The 23542-nt window shown below is 37.1% G+C and overlaps 3 protein-coding genes across 4 annotated transcripts in view; 2 read left to right on the top strand and 1 right to left on the bottom strand.

Annotated features, from left to right (window-relative positions):
• Positions 1–23542, top strand: part of LOC134813508 (coatomer subunit zeta-1-like) — an 81442-nt gene that overhangs the window by 23594 nt on the left and 34306 nt on the right. The window lies entirely within an intron of this gene.
• Positions 3394–5893, bottom strand: LOC134812887 (uncharacterized). Its single transcript, XM_063820491.1, has 6 exons — positions 5263–5893; positions 4869–4994; positions 4597–4716; positions 4326–4427; positions 3837–4163; positions 3394–3711 (listed from the first exon to the last, which is right to left on the bottom strand). The coding sequence occupies exons 1-6, from the start codon at positions 5881–5883 to the stop codon at positions 3559–3561; spliced, it is 1449 nt and encodes a 482-aa protein (XP_063676561.1). The 5' UTR covers positions 5884–5893; the 3' UTR covers positions 3394–3558.
• LOC134813509 (uncharacterized) lies at positions 15349–16728 on the top strand. Its single transcript, XM_063821327.1, has 4 exons — positions 15349–15554; positions 15799–15971; positions 16154–16360; positions 16652–16728. Exons 1-3 carry the CDS (start codon positions 15413–15415, stop codon positions 16352–16354), a joined length of 516 nt encoding a protein of 171 aa, XP_063677397.1. The 5' UTR covers positions 15349–15412; the 3' UTR covers positions 16355–16360; positions 16652–16728.

Raw genomic sequence — 23542 nt, 5'->3', positions numbered from 1 at the left:
AGAGAGATATAGAGAGAGAGAGAGAGAGAGAGAGAGAGAGAGAGAGAGAGAGAGAGAGAGAGAGAGAGAGAGAGAGAGAGAGAGAGAGAGAGAGAGAGAGAGAGAGAGAGAGAGAGAGAAGGAGAGAGAGAGAGAGAGAGAGAGAGAGAGAGAGAGAGAGAGAGAGAGACTGAGAGTGAGGCCTCAACTTTACAGTACACCCTAATAGTGCAGCTGTATTAGCTCACCACTGCGTTTGTCAAGGTAAAGCTTCAACAGAGAAAAGATGAATATACGGCACGGGGCTGTGAATATGGCCATCACCACTCAAATAGACGTAGACTTCTCACAAAGATGACATGTCAAACTAACAGACATAAAGAGACAAGAACAAATACCAGCCCCAACTAACTTCACCCCAACCAGACAGAAGCGAGAGCTCCTACAAGTGACACAGTAACGCGAGGCGTGCCTGTATACACTACATTGCAGAGTGCACACTGCTGGGAGATTATATATACGAGTGACGGGATATAGTACAACTTAGTAGTTAGTGCAGCCACAACCTCTTAACTAATTCTAACTAATTCTAGAAATGCGATTAGAGTGGGTCTGGTTTCCAAGCCGGTACTAAATAGACTAATTTAACCTAGCGTTTTGAATGTTATTCTAACATAAAATCCTACAGTAAAACAGTTAATGTAAAGTTCAATACCCCTCAGGGCTAGAGGCAAGAGTCGTGAATCCTCGACCTCATGAGAGAGAGAGAGAGAGACTCCTCAATACGAAACACAAACTTTAACATGTAAACTGAATATTCCAATCGACTAAACAATGTGCGTGATAACATTGCTGTAACACATTGAAAGGCTGCAGGTAATTGTTTAAATATCCATGATTAAGTTTGAAAAACAAGCGGGCTGATTGGACTATGACTACACAGCATATTTAATACCTGTTATAAACACACAGAGGGCTTCACGACTACATACTTGTTCTCAAATTCCAAGTTTCTGAAGGAATCAAGGAAAGAAGCCCTCTAGAATCTCAACTGACATTATATGTCTACAAGTTGTCTCTAAGTGATCACTTGATCATCTCTCTACCAAGGAAGTAAGCGCAAAACGGGAAGTTTTATTCACTTATTTCCGGTATAAGGTGTTAACAATATGAGTAAGAAACAAGAAGAAATGTAAACCAAGGACAGTTATCAGTCCGTCGAACAGTAACTGATGATACACTGGGTAACTAATACCTGTTGCCATGGTAACCATGCCAGCAGATTCATTAATCATCATAACCTCCATATCATTATGTACAGTGCACTACAGTATTATTATTATATTATGGTGAATTTCCCGTTGCAGTTGCAGTTCAAATTCTGTAGTTACAGTGAATTGAAGAGAGTATTTACAAATATCAGGGCACCCTGTGATTCGGATTGAGTCAAGGCAGTTGACAATTGAACATTAAAAAGGCCAAAAGGGATTCAAGACGTTTGCCTAATTAAGGTAAAGGGACACTGGTGTAAGGAATCGAAGCGAAGGTCAGGTTAGGATTCCTAACTTAGGAAGCAAAACTTTGACACGCTAATACGATGGTTTTCATGGAGACGGTTTAAAACTTTTAAAAAGCTTTAACGGAAAGACCCGACTCGGTCACATTATATTCTACTTGGCTCGAAAACAATTTTACTTTCTACTTTCTGAACATTCCCTGTGAGCAGAACATGAGGAAATTATCTCCCAATCAAGTCACAGAAAACGTATAGAGAGAGAGAGAGAGAGGGAGAGAGAGAGAGAGAGAGAGAGAGAGAGAGAGAGAGAGAGAGAGAGAGAGAGAGAGAGAGAGAGAGAGAGAGAGAGAGAGAGAGAGAGAGAGAGAGAGAGAGAGAGAGAGAGAGAGAGAGAGAGAGAGAGAGAGCGAAGGTCAGGTTAGGATTCCTAACTTTGACACGCTAATACGATGGTTTTCATGGAGACGGTTTAAAACTTTTAAAAAGCTTTAACGGAAAGACCCGACTCGGTCACATTATATTCTACTTGGCTCGAAAACAATTTTACTTTCTACTTTCTGGACATTCCCTGTGAGCAGAACATGAGGAAATTATCTCCCAATCAAGTCACAGAAAACGTATAATTAAGCCCACGCCACAAACACCTTATAAACGGTAAAATGTCCTTACAACTTGCCATTCCGAAAATTCGGCCGAACTATCATCAATTAGTGAGCTACAAAAATAGAACACGCTAATTTCAAGAGTTTTATACACTACCAGATAAATAACATTAAATCACTTTATTATACAACTTTAGAATACAAGCAACGTAAGTAAAATCACAAAGTAGAGAGAGAGAGAGTTGTATTCACGGATAAACGTACTAACTCAACTATTAATCAAGCAGAAGTACAGCGGCAATCCAGCATCACGAGACTCTTAAAGTGTGCATGATGTACAGTCTGTGCACGTGCAATGTACAGACCGTGCACGTGAAATGTACAGACCATGCACGTGCACAGAAAACAGGCCACATTTACATACATTTACAGCGTTATATACAGCAGAGGTTAAAAAAGTGACTATAATATAAGAGAACGGTGGAAAGTGGGGTAGACGATTCGCCACATTATGCATTACAAGTTAGAGCAAGTTGCTTGCCTTTTCCTGGTCACAGCAATTTGATTACCCGCAGTTTGCTGGTGCTCTCAGAAAATATAGCGCAGTTTGGTTTGGAGCAGAATGAGGTGACTATCACGGAATTGCTGATTGATAAGCACGGCGATGGGCATCTTCTAATCTATTTAGTAATTTGATGCAATCTAATTTATAACAAGTCTTCATTTATTGTGTCAAATAAACCAGATCTAAAAATTTGCACGGACATATCACTTATTTGGTGATATCTTGGGAATTATATTCAAAATTGAAACTCCTTGATACTGATAAAATTTCCGCATTCGGGGAAATTGACGAGTTTATCATCAACCATTTCATTAAAGATATTAAAAACTGCGAAAAAATCAGAGAATATAAATTTGAACAAATACTCACTGTTGCCTCTTCTTCTTCACAGTCTTCGGTCCGATTGTCATATTAAAGCTCCAACAGTACAACACCTTCGTGTTTCAGTTTATCATAATCATGTGGTCGCTCGTGAAGTTAAAGAAATTCGCTCCCTGGTTCACACAGTCGCATACATCCCTGTACTAACTATTTTTGAGTTTGCATATTTCATGTATGAACGATTAGAGAGAAAGTTTTGTTTAATTGACAATCAGACAATTAACTATTAAGCTAATCTGGTTGATAGTTGTCATTTCAAGTTGTCATGCATGGATAATTTGATAGGTCCTCAAAAGACGTTTGACATGATATTAATTTCAGTTCCCGATCAAAATAAAACGGATAGAATTTGGTTAAAAGGGAACAATAAATTAGTCAACACTACATAAACTCCATCGCTCAATATTCAACTTCCAATAAAAGTATTAATAAATAGCAGAGTGTCAGTGACATCTTGGTTAACAGCCCATTTAAAAAACTCAGTCCAGATAAAATGTTCAATTGATATCCAAAGTCTAAAACCACGAATCGGCTCCTTTGATTTCATTTGTTACAGCACGTTTTTCCCTGTTGATATAGTACTTTTCACCCTTCTTAATCCGGTTCTGTTTCAATCGCTTCTTCGTTTCATTCGCACGAACCTTCTTCTTGACATCATCTTTAGATAACTGAAATATTTCACTTTGAAATCATAATTGAAAATGCACTGCAACGTCGGTAAACATAAGGAAAGATAAAGTGAGTAAAATTTGAACCCAAGCTGCAGAATGATGCTCTTAAGACGATGACTTACATTGGTTTTTTGATAGACGGTAAACTGGTGAGCAGATTTCTTCTGACCCTCCTTTTCTTCCTTAATTTCTTCTTTATCTCTGTATGGTAGATAAGACTTGTTGTTAATCTCATCATCGCTTTCATCATCTTCATCCTTCTCTTCTTCATCACTCGACTCTTCCGACACACACTTTTCTTTCACATCTCCCTCTTCAGTCTCTGATATGTTAGACTCGTCCTCCTCTTCTTCTTCTTCTCCTAATTCACCACTTCCCTCGCCTCCACTTTCTTCCTCTGAACTTTCCTCCTCGTCATCTTCCGATAAATCATCAACATCCCACAAATCCTGTGGATGGATTAAAGTTTATAGAATAATACAAGATTTTAGACTTCAAGCAAACCTTAGAAAATTGCACGATTTTCAACATAAAATATTTATAGTAATAAAAACATAATGATAGACTTATTTGGGTTCTGCCTGGTTTGCATTTGTCTGCTAATAACTTACATCTTCAGGTTTGTTGAGAGTTAATTTCTCAAAGTCATCTTTGATGTCTCTGGTGTAACCACTGGCCTTCATTTCAACATCAACTGGAGTCTCACACATCATCTGATGATATTTTAAGATGTTCAGCTTTTTTTGCAATCTAGATCAACAGTAATCCTCCTAATTCATAACAGATATAATATCATACAAGAAATAGAGAAGAAACACAGATATAAACAGTAAACACCGATATAAAGACAGCTATTTGAAGATAGATATAAGTTCAACTAACGTCAGAAAGGTATGGTCTATCATCAGAGTCAAAATTATATCTTTTCTTAAACCACGTTCTAACACACTCTACATCCCGATCAAAGTAGTACTCAGCATTCTCATGCGATGTTGATATCATCTGAAGGGTGAAAAATTAATTAACAATCTGATTAATAACATAATTCATAATTAAAAAGGTCCTAATAATGCTTGTATCATACGATATTTTGTAAACAGTATGCTGTGTCAAAATAATATGGCAGGAAAGAAGACATTGAATTATGGACAAACTTGTGGTAAATCAATAACAGTGATTTTTTCTTTGTCATTGATCATGATGTTGAACTCGTTGAAGTCACCATGTATCAGTCCCATCTGTGCAAGTCTCACAATGAGTTGCATCAGCTTTGTATACACCTGGTATTATTGAATAATATTAACATATTAAAAAGAAAAGTTTGATCATTGACATTGTTATAATTTGATTGATAATGATTTTGATTAATTTATGAGAAATTCACAAAATTTGTAATGGGGTTGTTCAAACATCAAAATTTTAGAGTTTTAAAGCATGATTGTTACGTGACTACATTGAATAAATTTCACATAGACCTTACGATTAGTAATTATTAAATCTTCAATTTAAGAACTTGTCATCTGAGAAACAAATTATTAATCAACTTACCTTGGCTGGGTTAGCAATTTTATTGACTTGAGACAGTGGATATCCTGGGACAAGTTTCATGACAATAGCATGTCTGTTCCATGACAGGGGTTCAGGAACAGGATACCCTCTCTCAAACAGTGCTTTGAGAAATGAATACTCTCTTTCAGCTGCTAGCCTGGATAAATACAACCAAGAAGCATTTTTCCTCCTTTTAAGGTAATCTCGTTTTTCTTTAACCTTTCTGAAGCAAATTCTGCCAAGTCTATGCAGTTTCAACACATACTGGGTCCAATCCTCAGATGCAGCAATGTAAATATCAGACTCCTTTCCAACACCTATCTTATTTCCGATTGAATGGACAACATTCTGATTGCTGAATGACCGTAGTGCAAGATAATCATATCCAGCATAGGTTAGGTGATAACCTCTGATCCCATTCCTATGATCATACCTGATCAATTTATACTGAACAAGGTCTCTGAGGATTTTGTAACAGCCACCATGACGAAGATTTGCAATTGACGCTATTAGCTCACTGGGGACAATTTCGTGATTTTTCATCCCCATCTCCAGAGAAGTTAGACATCTGAACTCTTCTCGAGAGAGGTAACGTAATTGGCGCACATCAAACTTTACCATTCTGTGCAACCAACCTTTAAGTGGAAAAGAGTTAATGTATAAAATATTACAAAGAGTTTGAGGTTAAAACTTATGACAAAGTGTACATTTAACCAAATGGTTAATCTAAAGATAATATTACCATACAAATTATGAATCAAATCAAAACACAATGATACATAATTGAGGGTTAAATGAGGAGGGGTACCTGTTAAAGGTTCAAGAAAATTCCTAAGATACCCCTTCAGTGCATACTGTAAACATAGTACTATTAACTATTACTATTAACTATTATTAACTATTAACATTAGGTTGGTTCAAAAAAAATAAAATTTCTCAAATTTTGCTGAGTATAAGCTCAAACGTTGATCCCATGGCTAAAACACCCACAAAAAAATTTTTTTGGTCCAACTCGTCTGGGATGGGACTGCACATGCCACGCCCTAATTTTTTGAGGTGCTTATACAGGTAAAATTCTTAAAATTGCCGTTTTTGACCTTAAAACGTCTAGACAGGGTCCCGAAAGCAATGGAGTGTAATATAAATGTGATAAAAAGGTTAACTTTAGTCAAGGTCTCATGTCTCTACGACCTTAGCATCAACATGTCTCTGCGCCTCCATTTTAAGGCGCGGTCGTGTCTCAACCATTGCTCAGTAAAGGTCGTAGAGACATGAGACTTCAACTAAAGTTAACCTTTTCCTACCATTTATATTAGAGTAGCACAGATTCAAAGCTCTAAACACATTCCTTTATCCTTAAAACGACGATCATATGAATTTTGCCTGTAAAAGTTGATATCTTGATGTCAATTAACATCGTAAGCTTTTGAAATTAAGATTAATTAAATGAATCATAATACTTAACACACAATATTTATATTACACGCAATATGAAAAAATACAGAAAATCTTCCTTGGATTCCACGTCTCCACACCCTGGAACTGTCAGAGGTAAGAACAACTTCGTTGGTTGCATTGCGTTGCAAAATTTCTTGCATTACAATGCTAGTGAAAACAAACATTACTGGGGGAATTCGCCCTCTTCCAAGCTCTCTTAAAATGAAGTCGCATTCCGGAGCCTTATGTTTATGAATGAGCAGTTTGTGAATTTGTATACTGCTGTTGTCACTGTCGAGAACGAGCTGTTCGAGTATTGGGAATATGGCAGCTATGGCATCATCCTACAGAAGAACGCAAGCATACCGTGGAGAATTTCCCCTCTTCATGAATCCTACAATAATTTAACAAATATTCCCCATCTTGGGGACTGGAGAGGGAATCAGTCCTTCAGCTTTAAGAAGATCAGTTTACAGAAAAGATTAATTTAGATCCATTACTGATAACTTGGTAAAGGAATTAGAACCAGATGCTATTTTGTTAGCTAATGCTTGGATATTTATAGTTATTTACTTAACTTGGCTTGACGTATCAGTAAGAGATTATTGTACCTCGTTAGTCAAGAAGAAATCATCAGACCTTATTAATAGTGATCGGTGACCCTGTCAGTGACGAGCTATGAAGGAATCATTGGATATCGTTGATAATGATCCTGTCAGTGACGAGCTATGAAGGAATTATTGGACCTCATCAATGCTTATCCTATAGCTGACGAGTCATAAAGAAATTATAAGGACCTCATTTAAATCCTAGTTTGACGAAAATATTCCTCTGGCAACAAATTCTTTTTGGCAACGAAGATTAGACAGCTTGCTTGTGAAGACAAGGCGATCCGAAAACCAGGGTACCTAAATCAGAACCTGCTGACTTCTTTAAACCTAAAGGATCAGTTCCACTTTCCAGTGCAGGGACCGAGAAAAGTTCAATGTCGAATCCAAGAAAGACTTCCTGTATTTATATTTTCATATTGTGTGTAAATATTGTGTGAAGAATTATGACTCATTTAATTAATCTTAATTTCAAAAGCTTACGATGTTAATTGACATCAAGATATCAACTTTTACAGGCAAAATTCATATGATCGTCGTTTTAAGGATAAAGGAATGTGTTTAGAGCTTTGAATCTGTGCTACTCTAATATAAATGGTAGGAAAAGGTTAACTTTAGTTGAAGTCTCATGTCTCTACGACCTTTACTGAGCAATGGTTGAGACACGACCGCGCCTTAAAATGGAGGCGCAGAGACATGTTGATGCTAAGGTCGTAGAGACATGAGACCTTGACTAAAGTTAACCTTTTTATCACATTTATATTACACTCCATTGCTTTCGGGACACTATCTAGAAGTTTAAAGGTCAAAAACGGCAATTTTAAGAATTTTACCTGTATAAGAACCTCAAAAAATTAGGGCGTGGCATGTGCAGTCCCATCCCAGACGAGTTGGACCAAAAAAAATTTTTTGGGGGTGTTTTAGCCATGGGATCAAAGTTTGAGCTTATACTCAGCAAAATTTGAGAAATTTTGGTTTTTTTGAACCAACCTAATTAACATAATATCTTGATTTAAAAATACCTTAAAAAATCAAATAGTTAATAAAACAAAAGTTAATAAAACAAAAGTTAAATTTATTACCAATTATTCAATCAATACATATCATAAATTCTAATATTGGAAACACAATGCAGAATGGATGTCTTAAACTATAATTTGTTGTCACTAATAATCTATTTATTTTCAAAGTTGAAATTTAGTTAAGTATGAAATGCCACCACATCATAGTTAGGGTAAAATATAAAATATAGTTATAAAATTAGACGTTCCCACTTAGGCCCAAAGGCCCTAGTTCAAACGAATAAACTTCTTCTTTGCTAGATAGGGATGAACCATGAAACCACAGATAATAATGGTGCTCACTCTTACCCCAAAATAATAATTTTCTTCGACTCAACTTCCTATCAGACACTTTTCAATGATGATGAAAAAAAAAAAAAAAAAGGGGGGGGACCCCCAACCCATGTAGCTAAGACACCTCACAGCAAGTAGACCAAAGTGGCTCTTGCTTGTGATCGGTGCATCAACTACTTGCCGAAGCGGTGGGTTGGGAGTCCCCCTGGGATCATTTCGTCCGTAAAATTGTATACAATATAAAATAGTACAGTAAAATATCTACAAAATTGACACAAACAAATCTAGGACTCTAGATCTAAATCTAGGACTTTCAATGATGATGATCACAATAAAATATTTTCATGATACAACTCTTCTCAAAGTATTCTAGGTTTATCTTAGATTAGATTAGATTACGAATAATGAAATAAACATAATTGTAAAATAATTTTGTATACTTGAGTTGCTCATCAACTCATTTGACATTGTACTATATTAGTTTCCTTATTCATTAATTCGTATAGTATACAGTGGCTGAGTTGATGTTGCTAAGTCTAACATAAAATTGATTGAACATTTGTCTGTTTGTCATTTTGATTGTTGATAACACTATTAGCCAAATACCACATTGAAAATACAAAATATTAAATAATTAAAATCAAATTTAACGGGTGATTGACCTATTGAGAACAACAGTCATAGCTCTTAGAAGAGAGAGGGTTGAGAAAAGACAATTTTTTTTGAGAAAAGACAATTTTATTATTTATCACCAATTCAATACATAATCAATAAATATATATCCGAATAAATTTGATTTAAAATTAAATGAAACAAGTATGCTAGCAGCTAGCGCGCTTGTATTTAATAAATATTCACGCTGTTAAAAATGGGTCTTACCACACCGCCACTCACATTAGCACAGTTGGTGAACGGACCCAGGCGCTGTTAAGCTTTTATGAGCCCTGGTTGACTGCTGAGAGTGGCGACGGGTCTGACATTAATTTTATTTTAGTTTTCCCTATATTCCAATAAAATTTTAGTTTTGAGTTAAATGATTTTTATGCGATATTTAAGTTGAAGCTGCTTGCAATACATTATTGCTTGAAAATTGTTTAAATATGCTCGCTATACGCTTAATTTTTAGATACCGTATGTATATGTACACATCAGCTCATAATACTAAATAACAATAATAAATAAATTAAAAGCATGAAGAGGTCCAAAACCAGTTCAAGCATGCGACACTAAAATGAATACATTGACATCGGAAGCTGCAAGCTTATTAACGTTTGATTCCACGATGATCCGTTATTATGCAGTCACCTTCAGGCGGTGTCGACGGATCATCCGAAAAGGGTTTTTGACAGGCTGTGCCCTTACCATAATTAAACTGAACCATTGCCTGGTACGATGTAAACATGAGTGGTGGATAAGAGAGCCGCGCAAGCGCTCGCGCCGCGTATTTGTGTCGCTCTGACAAATAGCGCTTGAGTAATTTAGCTACCAAGACGTAAATCGCGCGTTACGTAAAGTATCATTTTTCCCTTCGGATAAAGCGAACGGTACACCCGCGTGTAACCTTCTTCAATGGGTTGTGTGCGTGTTTGGTGGAGTGAGTGTATAATGTAATGATTGAATGAATCTTTTTCTTTTGTGGTGTATATATGATGTGAGTGACAGGTGTAAAATGTAAAAGATATAAATATAAATGGGGGTCTTTTCATAGGAAAGTGTTGAAGTTTAAGTCCTGCCAGTTAATATTGTTAGGTTGGTGTTGAGCCTTCATGATAGAATACTTCAATTGGGATTTAATTGAGCCTAGAGAACCTATTTTACCACGTGCATTTGACTGTTCAAGAAACGTATTCCATAGATTTGCCCCTTTATATGCGAAATTGTGAGATGAGTGTGGTGTCACAAATCTGTCATCTCTGAGCTGAGATTTCTTAAATAGAGAATACATGGATATGGGCTGATGACTCTTCACTATCTTCATTGTTTCAGTAATGCATCTGTATCTATATATGTTATGTACTGTCATTAGTTCCTTAGATTGGAAAATCGGTTTTGTTGATTCTCTAGAGTGGAATTCTGCCCCAAGTATTTGGCAGCGATGTGGCCTTACTTGTCTATCACCAGTCTTCCTCAAGCTGATACATATAGAACACGGTTTAATGTGAGGTATAGTTGATTCATTGGATATTTGACCTTTCTTGTTTATACTGCACTGGATTGGCCTGCTACGAGAACAAGTTTTAAACTTGTCGCTAAATGCTTCCGAGTCCCCAAATAAGATTCGGACACATTTCTTCTGTGCAAGGAATAGCGGTGAAAGCTTATTAATTGATACACCACCCCATACAGTTATACCGTATCCTAGATGAGATTCAAAAAGAGTGTGGTATATCTGTTTGTACAGCTGGCTGGGGAGGGAGTTTTTTATTCGATAAATACGGCCACATATACTGTTTAATTTCTTAGTTAGTTTCTCGATATGAGGTGTCCAACTCAGTTTGTCATCTATAATAACACCTAGAAATTTCGTTTCAGTAACCTGTTTGATCGGGATTCCATCAATTTCTAGATTCAAGTCATTTTCAGTATTATCAATGGTCTTACGTTTAGTAGGCGAGAAGTACATGTAACAAGATTTTTTAACATTAATGTGCAGTAGATTATGGCGCATATATTGGCACACAGATTCAAGAATTTCATTCGCTATTTTGTATGCTAGTTCCTTAGTTTCAGCAGCTACAAAGATGTTTGTGTCATCTGCAAATAGTACAAACTTTCCTAATGTACTACATCTATAGATGTCATTTATATAGATAAGAAAAAGCAAGGGGCCCAAAACGGATCCTTGTGGTACGCCTAGTTTAACTGGGAGAGGCTCTGATTCTTCACCAAGTACACTAACATACTGGTATCTATTATTTAGATAGCTGGAGAGCAGCTTTAGTGCGTTTCCTCTAACTCCGTAATTACTAAGTTTCTTAAGTAGCATATCAAATGGTAAGGTATCAAATGCTTTAGAGAGATCGATAAATATTCCTAATACGTGGTTTTTATTATTCCGTTTTTCTTCGACATGATTTACGGAGTAATTAAGAGCATGACTTGTAAAAAGTAGTAGTGCAGTAAAAATAGCAGAATTAGATATAAATTTGGAGCCAGTTCTTTAAACTGGCTTACTTATACTACTTAAAGGGTGTTTATCAATTTTTATTTAGTGTTCTATTGAATTTATATTGAATTTTTATATAGGGTAATTATTATATTATGTGTATATTGTTTAGATAATTTTCTAAAAAAATTTAACGGGTGATACTCGTAAAATATCTGTTCCATATACCGTCGACGAGTCCAACTCGGCGCGCGTCCTGGTAGGTTGTAAACCTACAAAATCAAATATACCATAATTTGTCAACATACGTTACAATGGCCGGCGTGGAATTACAAATTATATTAAACAAATTTGTTTAAAAATACACAGTCTATGATCGTTAAAAATTTTTGAAAAAAATTGCAAAAATTATTACAAATGTGCCTCAAATTTTTAAAACTATTTTGTACATTGTTGATTTATTTTACCTGGCACATTTGACATACGTTGCATGCCACTTTTCGCGCGCGAAGCGCGCGCCGCCGAAGGCGGAAAAAGGGGCATACCATGAAGGGAATCGGACTTTTTAGAGGGACGCATATTCTGCGTCCCTATTATCCTATTTGACCAAATATGGGAGTAATTGACTGAGATGGCGCGCGCGCGCCACCAAAACAGTTAAATGCATTGTTTTTAACCAAGTTGCAATATTTGTGAGTTTACTTGGTATCTTTGTAGTATTTTTATTATCTAAACGACTTTATTAAGTCATTAGAACCTTCATGCAAACAAAAATTGAAATGTTTCAATATTTCTGTAAACTGAAAACTTGTAATTTTGTTCCAAACTGCTTAATTTTTGTACGGCGCTACTAATTCATGAAAAACGCGCTATATTTATATTTCGCATTGGATATATAGATGACCAATGATATCGTGGTATTAAAGTCATGTGACACCGCGATGAGCTAGCTGGCGTCTAGCTGCCTAAGATCATATCTATGCTTTCTCCTTTGTCCTATTTTATCACTCGATAACTTTTTACACATGCTTTTTTGTTCAACCTGTTGTTCAATTTGTTTAACATCTCTCTGGTTATTGCAAACCACTTCAATCCCCAAATTTATACATCTAACCATCTCTCTGGTTGCTTCCAACTCGTTAAAGCCAAGGCTCGACCAGGACCGCTTTTTTGGGGCTAATATTAAATACTAGTGGACTCTTTGCAGCTCTTCCAGCACCCCTAAATTTACTGATCTGGAGGTCACATTTTATTGAGCCAGTACAGGCTAATATTAAATACTAGTGGACTCTATGCAGCTCTTCCAGCACCCCTAATTTTACTGATCTGGAGGTCACATTTTACTGAGCCAGTACAGGCTAATATTAAATACTAGTGGACTCTATGCAGCTCTTCCAGCACCCCTAATTTTACTGATCTGGAGGTCATATTTTATTGAACCTGTACAGGCTAATATTAAATACTAGTGGACTCTTATGCAACTCTTCCAGCACCCTTAATTTTACTGATCTGGAGGTCACATTTTATTGAGCCAGTACAGGCTAATATTAAATACTAGTGGACTCTATGCAAATTCTTCCAGCACCCTTAATTTTACTGATCTGGAGGTCACATTTTATTGAGCCAGTACAGGCTAATATTAAATACTAGTGGACTCTATGCAGCTCTCCCAGCACCCCTAATTTTACTGATCTGGAGGTCACATTTTATTGAGCCAGTACAGGCTAATATTAAATACTAGTGAAATCTATGCAGCTCTCCCAGCACCCCTAATTTTACTGATCTGGAGGTCACATTTTATTGAGCCAGTACAGGCTAATATTAAATACTAGTGGACTCTATGCAGTTCTTCCAGCACCCTTAATTTCAATGATCTGGAAGTCACATTTTATTGAGCCAGTACAGGCTAATATTAAATACTAGTGGACTCTATGCAGCTCTTCCAGCACCCTCAATTTTACTGATCTGGAGGTCACATTTTATTGAGCCAGTACAGGCTAATATTAAATACTAGTGGACTCTATGCAGCTCTCCCAGCACCCCTAATTTTACTGATCTGGAGGTCACATTTTATTGAGCCAGTACAGGCTAATATTAAATACTAGTGGAATCTATGCAGCTCTCCCAGCACCCCTAATTTTACTGATCTGGAGGTCACATTTTCCCTCAGTAGCTACTCTCCCACTCAGTATTAATTCTCTGTCTTCATCAGTGATACTCTACATTTCCCTCAGTAGTTATTCTCCCACTCAGTATTAACTCTCTGTATTCATCAGTGTTACTCGATATTTCCCTCAGTAGCTACTCTTCCACTCAGTATTAACTCTCTAAATAAATTATGACAATTATGTTAGTTATAGAATTTGTTTGTTTTTTAATGACGAAGGCTGTGAAATGTTCACAGTTCTGATAATGAGGAAATCAGAAAGATTTTTTAAAACTAGTGATGATGTTTATGTCATTATTCTTAATCTAATCTAATCTAATCTTTGCTGCAGGTGCTTGTCACGTCACATGCCTTAGGCTAGGATGATATCCAGGTAACCATTTTATTGGATCATTTGAAACATAAGCACCCTTCTAAACACAAGGAAGCAACTGCAATACGTGAATCACAGAGGGTCAAGACTCAAGAGACAAAAGTCTGATGAAGTCGAAGCTGAGCGGAGATCGATGTATCAACTGACAACATCTAATCAGCCCACACTGGGGGCAGTCTGGAGCGGCGCCACTGTTACTAGACTGATGAACGTCAAAAAGATCTAAAAAGTTGCTCCTGAAATAGATTATTGATCAGATGCTCCCATACACGACTGTTGAGAATGAACAATTTCAACAGTTTGTTGACGGTAAGATTGATTTGGGACGTTTTTAATAACTTAGCTCAATAAAAAAACAACTTTTCTAGGCTCGAGCTGTGATGACTCCAGATTAAAATTCCAATTGAGTTCTTTGTGATGATAAAATTGATTGCTATTAAGTAAATTAGCAGCAGATTGACAATCATTTGTTGGATAATCATTTACAGATAAATTAAGATCATCTGACTTCCGGCTCATTCAGGTTTGAACAAGAAGTTTGACATACCCTCAGAGAAGGTGGTGCGCACAAAACTGTTTCCTGAATTATATGATAGAGTACAGTTTAAACTGAAGAAATTTATTGACTGAAAGGAGCTGATTACAGTCTGAGCTGTGATGTTTGGTTGTCAAAAGCGCTGGATTCCTATTTGGGGGTCATAATACACTTCGTAACTACAAACTTCGAAAGAAAAGTTATTGTACTGAGATGCCTTCCCTATAACCGAGCACATACCGGTAAGTTCTATCGTTAAATCTGAATAATTTAGCTCATATATATATCTAATTTGTGTCATTTCTAACCCCATGATCAAAGTTCAAACTCAGAACTCAGGACTGCCAATGCCATATAGATTGTAAAATTCGAAATACATGCTCATTTCGAGTTCATCAGAGTGCGCTTAGCTTTTTGATAGTAGAAAATATTAACCGTTAGCTGCCCACATAGTTTCTAATTACAAATTATTACGTGACTCGTTAAAGAACAATGTGTCATTTGTACTGCAGGCATGGGGTCTGTCCGAAGAGAAACTTCACTGCGTTATCAGCGACACTGCTTCAAACATGAAAAAGGCTTTGTCCGCCTGGATCCTGTTTTCTCCATCTACTGAATCTCATCGTAAAGAATTCTGTTTTTCTCAAAGTGGAGTTAACCGGCTTATCAAAAAGATCAAGAGTCTTATCAAGGAGTTTAGAACCCCTGCAGGTGAGAATCACTACATTTACCTTAGGTTTTCTGTTTGATGATTTCATTGTCACATACTTAATCTGATAATAACGGCTGATTCAAAATATTTTCTTACTGAAATGTACACATTAATAACGTTTGATTAAAATGTTGCCGTAGGTACATGTTCGTTGAGTGACATAATCTTGGCAAAACTATCATTGTTACGACTTGCGTTTATCATTTCTTAACTATCATATGTTAAACTATCCCGCACATGCAGGTAAACGTCTACTGAATGAAAATCAAGCAGTAGAGGCAACTCTCATCAGACCAGTTGCAGTGGACACGAGATGGAACAGTTATTACATGATCTTCCAGGCCTTTCAGAATAAAAAATATGCAATAACAATCACCGCTCAAAATGCAGAGTTATCGTTGTCTGCATCTCAACAGGTCAGTTTACATGCAGCTCTTTTGACTCATCTCTCATTTTCTGAGTAGCACTAGTTAACATCAAGTTTAGAGAATCAATGTCCCTGGAATGTAACTGGAACAAATTCTTGTCCGCTGGACCTCCTAATTCCTAGCTCACTTCTCAATGTACAGGCTAAGTATTGATCAACTGAATTTTGCAGATGACTCCTCACGATTGGGATCTTCTGACCAAAGCTATTGCGGTACTGAAGCCATTCTACATCACCACAAAAGCGGCGGAGGGGGACATGGTTTCTGTTTCGGAGGTTATCCCAAATATAAAGAAACTGGATTACGCTATCAGGAGCATATCCTCAAGTGGAGTCGGAACTCTGAAACCCACGCTGCTTTCCGAAATGTAAAACCAAGTATGTGATATATGAACTTGCAAGTGACCCATGCAACAACCATGTCACCATGTGGTCAAATATTCATTTTTAACCTCCGGTTTGTGCTACCAAGCATTGATTCAGGCGTTATTGGTCGCTCTGCATGTCGTTTTAAGTTACTTTTCAAATACATCCTAATGTTGGGGTTTTTATAAGCTATTAATGTAAAAGAAATATTTTTGGGTATGCAAACAAATCAACAATCATGGATTGCCTGTACAGTATCTTTACGTATCATCTAATGATCTATTGTGACATAATATATTTCAGGAGACTGAAGAAATCCAAAGATAGTGCAGCGATCTAAAGAGAATGAGTTAGAAGACCTTCGGAATCTGAAAGTGGAGCCGCTCTACCTTGACGGGAGAAAAGATGCAGCATTGTGATGAGCTTAGGATCGACATTAGACAACTCGCCACTAAGATCTTGTGGCTGTTACGCCACTAACGTCAACACCGGACGTCAGAATGGGATTATAGCCCTCTTAGAGAAGAATTTTGGATGGGAATTGCAAAGATTTATTTGGTGCCTTCACAGGATAGACCTGCCATTAAAAAATTTAAGGGGTTCTGAGTCCTGAACTGTCGAGAGAACGAATTGGTCCTCTCAGCCACGCAAGGTGGATTATAATGCAGTAGAGTTAGTTATATTATCAATATTTACTTACCGCTTGATTTGAATATGAAGTATAAAAGCTCATTCCGAGTTGTGTTCTATGAGTAAGCTAGAAGGTAGCATATTTATTTTAAAGGGATTAGATTTATTTATGTTTTGTTTTAGAACCATCTACTTCTGAGCTGCCCTGTCAAAATTAAAAGGGTGTATAGGTTGTCCCGGCAAAAGCCTCCTTAAATTATTAATGGACGATCCTAAAGACCGTAATTTGGTCATGAACACTTCAGAAGAATTGAATGAAATAAAGGATATTGCCCGCTGTAAACAATGTCGGAGGAACCGTTATTGTAGCTTTTGCCCATTTTACGGTGTGAAGATGTTTTTACCATGGTAGATTCGGTACACTAGTGTGGTTGGTTTTATCCGATTTTTTTAGATTTTTATGGAGGTTGTACCATTGTAAAACTTACATTGTGACAGTATAGATGGCGAAATATTTTTGAAAATGGTCCTAACACAGCTTTGATACTAACAATAACATTGGGTGAATAGATTGGGTGAACAAACTATGAAGCAGGCAATTATATGTGCTCATCCATCATTCTGCATATGTAAGCTCAGTAGTTTAATTGCTGATTCATACTCAATGGTGAATCGATAGAATTCATGTGTCGGAGATCTCGTGAGAACACCTTTTAATAATTATAGCCCTCAGGATCGCATTATCCTGATCCGGCCGTAATGTGTATTGAGGTATGCACTAATTGTAGTGGTGAACGGTTGCAGCTCAGGCTATGTTTCAGTATAACTATATATCAGAGATCGCAGTATATTTACATTCTACTCGGATTGCAGATTGAAATATTTTCCTGTTGGAACCATGACACATGCAGGGGAATACCAAAATATTAATTGTAGTTGTACAACTAATATGATCAATAATTAATAACGGCAACGCTAATTTGTCCTTATTGGACTTTATTTTTACGGACATAAGTTAATAGTTGCTGCAAATGCCAAATGCTACAACTACAAGTTAATCCCTAGCGTTCATTTTAATGTCCGTTCATTTTAATTTTAATATCCGTTCGAATATTGGCGGACGTTTTAAATTGTAATTAAATAGACCATTGAGCGGTCGCGTTTATTTTAATGTCCGCTCAAAATTATTCCCGTTCACATTATTTCCGGTTGCAGTACGGGTAAAATAACGTCCGAATAAAGCTATCCGATAAGTTCAGGCAGAGCTTTCGGACTGCGTAAAACTAAACAACTTGAAACGTTGAAGAACGCCGTTAAGACATCTGTTGTTAACTCACCTAAAACACAAACATACAGTCCAATGGCGAAGAATTCACAGCAAACTGAGCAAGTCATAAGCTCAGAAACGCTCAAAAGCGTAGTAAAACGTGTTGTCGAGGAAGAGGACCGCAGTCTAGTCGCGCGCAACGTCATTGTATTTGGTCTGTTACAAGGGAGCGAGATATATAGAAAACTTATTGACACAGTTAGCGTGATTTTCCAAAACATTGGACAGAAACCGAAGATTGTTGAAGCGTGCAAAATTGCCAGAAAATCTAAGGACAATTTAGTTACAGCATCATTAATAAATGAGCAATTACGTTATTCGTTTAAGTTATTGCAAAATATTTGATTCCAATAAATAAAATCCGCCTTGTGCCGCGTGCGCTAATTCACTAATTCTGTACTCGCCTGCGTACACTGTACTGTACAGTGTACAGCAGGAGCAGGCCTGCAGGCATCATGCTACATGCGATTTTACAAATAATGTTCGACTTCAATTTAGACTTTCAGTTGTTGTAGTTGTACTGTATACTAATTGTGTCGGTTTATATATTTACCAGGCGGCGCTCAAATTGCATGATCAATAACGCTAATTTGTCCTTATTGGACTTTATTTTTACGGACATAAGTTAATAGTTGCAAATGCCAGATGCTACAAGTTAAGCACTAGCGTTCATTTTAATGTCCGTTTATTTTAATATCCGTTCGAATTTTGGCGGACGTTTTAAATTGTTAGTAAATAGAGCATTGAGCGGTCACGTTTATTTTAATGTCCTCTCAAAATTATGGCTACGCCCGTTCACATTATTTCCGGTTGCGGTACGGGTAAAATAACGTCCGAATAAAGCTATCCGATAAACTCAGGCAGAGCTTGCGGACTGTAAAACTGGACAACTTGAAATGTTGAAGAACGCCGTTAAGACATATACTGTTGTTGACTCACCTAAAAGTAAAACACAAACATACAGTTCAATGGCGAAGAATTCACAGCCAAAGCTGAGCAAGTCATAAGCTTGGAAACGCTCAAAAGCGTAGTAAAACGTGTTGTTGAGGAAGAGGACCGCAGTCGCAACGTCATTGTATTTGGTCCGTCACAAGGGAGCGAGATATATAGAGAACTTATTGACACAGTTAGCGAGATTTTTCAAAACATTGGACAGAAACCGAAGATTGTTGAAGCGTGCAGAATTGCCACGAAATCTAAGGACAATTCAGTTACAGCATCATTAATAAGTGAGCTTACGTTATTCGTTTAAGTCTGTCTGTCTGTCTGTCTGTCTGTCTGTCTGTCTGTCTGTCTGTCTGTCTGTCTGCCTGTCTGTCTGTCTGTCTGTCTGTCTGTCTGTCTGTCTGTCTGTCTGTCTGTCTGTCTGTCTGTCTGTCTGTCTGTCTGTCTGTCTGTCTGTCTGTCTGTCTGTCTGTCTGTCTGTCTGTCTGTCTGTCTGTCTGTCTGTCTGTCTGTCTGTCTGTCTGTCTGTCTGTCTGTCTGTCTGTCTGTCTGTCTGTCTGTCTGTCTGTCTGTCTGTCTGTCTGTCTGTCTGTCTGTCTGTCTGTCTGTCTGTCTGTCTGTCTGTCTGTCTGTCTGTCTGTCTGTCTGTCTGTCTGTCTGTCTGTCTGTCTGTCTGTCTGTCTGTCTGTCTGTCTGTCTGTCTGTCTGTCTGTCTGTCTGTCTGTCTGTCTGTCTGTCTGTCTGTCTGTCTGTCTGTCTGTCTGTCTGTCTGTCTGTCTGTCTGTCTGTCTGTCTGTCTGTCTGTCTGTCTGTCTGTCTGTCTGTCTGTCTGTCTGTCTGTCTGTCTGTAATTTCCGAGCGGCTTAATTAAGAAAACGGTAAGAGTTACGGCAGTCTCTATATTTACTAGGCGTTTTTAATGCTAAATGTGTTTCACTTTCAGTGTTTATAAACACAAAAGCTGAGGTCCCCAGGTAATGAAACATATTAACATAATATTAATATTATGAATTGGGTCATGCCATGTGAATTTTATATGCTAATCTGCATTCATCACGCTTTTTATACTAATAAATTATTCTTATGTAATGAGTAAGCACGAGAATTTACCTATGATACTAATACTAATAATAATAATTAGAACCCATAGATTTATTTTTTCTGGCATTACCATTAAGTGACAAAATTCGTGCTACCCAGGGTCTGCAGGCCACCTGGCCACCCATGATGGGGTGTCATAATCATGTATTTGTGACTTGCGGTGGATCGAACAAGTAGCTTCAAAACTATTTGGACTGTAATACTAATATGTAATAGCCCCTAGGCTTATTAAACAACATAACTCATGATGCTACTTTGCTCAAAAGACACTTTTAACACATTTCTCAAGGTAACTTCATGATAGCTATTAGAGCCTCAGACGTGTTACCGAAGCTCTAATGTTCTACAAAAAAATGTATAATCATGTTTTTGGCTAATACTATGACAAAATTAAAAACTACTCTTTTCGTAATTCATTTATTTGCAAAACTTTGATTATCAGAACAGTATTTCAATAATAATAGTAATACTATTTTCCAAAAGTGCTTATCTATCAAAAGTTTATTAACATCTACTTTCAGTTTATAGATTACACTAATCTTAAGTCTATTAATCGAAATCCTTAAATAATTCCCTGTTAAAGGGCGTATCTTTAACTTTCTTCGACTTTGGAGTCGAGTCTGTATCAGTTCTGTACCGCTTGTGCGTTACTCTACCCGAAAACTCTTTCCGTGCAGCTCCTATCTGGAGGACACTCATCAATTGAGTGTCTTCAGTCCGTCGTCGTTGAACAGCGTGGGACACAAGTGCGACAGTGTGCTCCACAGATTGACTATGGCAAGGAATCCTACAAACCAGAGGGGCTTCCCGTATCTTTTCCAGTTCAGCACTTGACATTACGGAGAGGAGGGGAGGGCACGTTACTCGCTCCCACTCATTGTCGTACGTCTGGAAGAATATCTTCATTGGAACCGGACCGTTCTCTTTCTGAATGAAGGGCAAATTAGTTATTTGATCGGTAAATCGTAATACAAGTGTAATAATAATATAACTGAAACAGGGACAGAGTTCGTGGTATATTTGACAGACTAGGTAGACTCAGCAAATTAGTTAACAAATTCTGCATTCTGCTAGTTCAGTAGAATGAACGCACAGTCTTTCTTTTCGTTTGTCATATTTTGATGCAAAAGCATAATATCGGCAGACTTACTAAGTCTGCCTATCACTTAACATGGTCACTTAACATGGTAAAGTATCGTCAAATGGTTTGGAAATGAAACCATTGCATAATTACAATATCACTATAGTTATACATGCTCTATAAACTCACCTCAACTTTCATTCTGACCATCTCAAAATATGTCGTACATTTGAAAACTATCTTCGGGCACTTGAAATGTCGGATTCGTCTAGGTCGCCGAACGCCAGACTCTCTTTCAACGTGCTTGTCCCACTCCTCTGAACGACGAATATTCTTTACGATCCCTATTCCTTTCTCTCGATGGTCTCTGTTGTGATCGCCTGGATAATAAATATGTATATAAAGTTTTTTACAATAGATGTAAAATATTGTTGGTTGGATATTGTGTTAAAGTCAAGTGATTCTAAGAGCACCTGCACATTTATAATTTATAACCGCAAGAATTCGGACGTAAGCACAGAATACCACTACCAGCTGAATATTCACTGCTCTGATAGTAATAGTATCATATTGTTATTTTAAGTGTGCCTAGCTATATTACCCACTTTCCGTATTCATTTTTTGTTGTTGTTATTCTTACCTAGCATGGCGAGTATCACACTCTCGGGATGAGCCATATAGCCGTTCTGTTGTATTGACTCGAATATGACCTTACGCTCTGCTGGTTCGCAGTGTTCTCTTGTGAACCGTATTTGGTCAAATAGGTGGGCTGGGGCGTCTATTAAGCTGCTCTTCATCTTGATGTTGGCAAACACCTATTGAGATTTAGTCCGATTTAATAGAAATTCTGAGTAACTTTGGTACTTAAGGGAAACATAGGCTGAACATTCTCTGATTTTCATCAATATTGTAAGAGCATTTAAATTTGAATAAACATTAGCAATCAATTCACAAGTGCCAGCACTGTAATCTGATTTTTACCTTGTAATAGACATTTACAATAAAGTTGACCATCCTCTCTAAACACTCCGAAATATGGGAGTTGTAGGTAAGATCCCCCGAAATGTAAAATCGGAGGATTCTGGCCCCAAACGTAATCCACCGAGCAGTGGAGCAGTTTCCTATCGCGTTATACACGAAGTCGTCGTGTAAACCAGTCTCGACAGTGATGCAGTACTTATACATAAGTTTTGCATCATTTGACATCTTACTCAGCGTCTGAAAAAAAACAGATTGTTATTAATTTTAACGTTGCTAGGTAAGAGCTCTATGATTTTGTCGAACATTATCGCAATGATTGATAAACATGGAACTGCAAAACGGTTCAGTAAGTTATCTTCCCAGCAAATTATAAACGTAGTTACTATCTAACAATAAGATTATCCATTATTAACCATATCAATTTTAAATTATATATCACCTCTTGGGGCAGTCGAGGAAAACCTTTGCCAATCTTTTTAAATACTCTAACTGGTTTCAGCCAAAGTTCGTTGGACATAATGAAGGGCCCCATAGGTCCGTCAAAGTCACCAGGTGCTGTAATGATATATAATAATGATATACACGTTATTTTGAGTGTAAGTGTAAGAATTAACGATGATAATATTAATTGTAAAGTGAAATTTATTGGCGTAGTTATCGAGGAAATCCCTGCAAACGTTATAGTAATAAGGAATGTTTAATACTGTGGAAATTCTGAACTGTTATTTTAAAATACTATAATATATCTTCAAATTTAAAATAAATAACACACCCTTGGTACTTCCTCCATAGTGAAAGTACAATTTTCTCAAGGGGAGTTCCACTTGGTGTAAGAGGCACAGGGCTCTTTGGAGTGTTCGATGTAGCAGAACCTCAAACTCTCGAAAAGCACCTCCCTGAAAATTGTTTATTTTAATATGTTTTAACGAACGAAATGGTTGTCTAATAGTATCCAATGCTCAGCTAAAAGATGAAAAGTTCCTTATCTGAAATGAAAAATAAGTTATTTACTTACCAGATAGCCAGAATTAACACTAGTGTTGTCTCCACCTATACACAATGTTTTGTCCGTGCTTATCCCTCGACTTTCAAAGTAGTTACACAATCCTAGAGCAAGGCCTTTACCTGT

This window comes from Bolinopsis microptera, chromosome 3, assembly GCF_026151205.1.
Source record: "Bolinopsis microptera isolate Bmic1 chromosome 3, MBARI_Bmic_1.0, whole genome shotgun sequence".
In the NCBI taxonomy this organism is placed as follows: Eukaryota; Metazoa; Ctenophora; class Tentaculata; order Lobata; family Bolinopsidae; genus Bolinopsis; species Bolinopsis microptera.
This window is presented reverse-complemented; position numbering and strand designations above follow the sequence as displayed.

Coding starts and splice junctions, on each gene's coding strand:
- LOC134812887 (XM_063820491.1), bottom strand. CDS start 5,883: ATGGTAAAGTTTGATGTGCGCCAATTACGTTACCTCTCTCGAGAAGAG. Junction 4,717..4,868: donor CTGTTATTGATTTACCACAA/GTTTGTCCATAA, acceptor TTCACCCTTCAG/ATGATATCAACATCGCATGA. Junction 4,164..4,325: donor CTCTCAACAAACCTGAAGAT/GTAAGTTATTAG, acceptor ATCCATCCACAG/GATTTGTGGGATGTTGATGA.
- LOC134813509 (XM_063821327.1), top strand. CDS start 15,413: ATGAAAAAGGCTTTGTCCGCCTGGATCCTGTTTTCTCCATCTACTGAA. Junction 15,555..15,798: donor GGAGTTTAGAACCCCTGCAG/GTGAGAATCACT, acceptor CCGCACATGCAG/GTAAACGTCTACTGAATGAA. Junction 15,972..16,153: donor CGTTGTCTGCATCTCAACAG/GTCAGTTTACAT, acceptor TGAATTTTGCAG/ATGACTCCTCACGATTGGGA.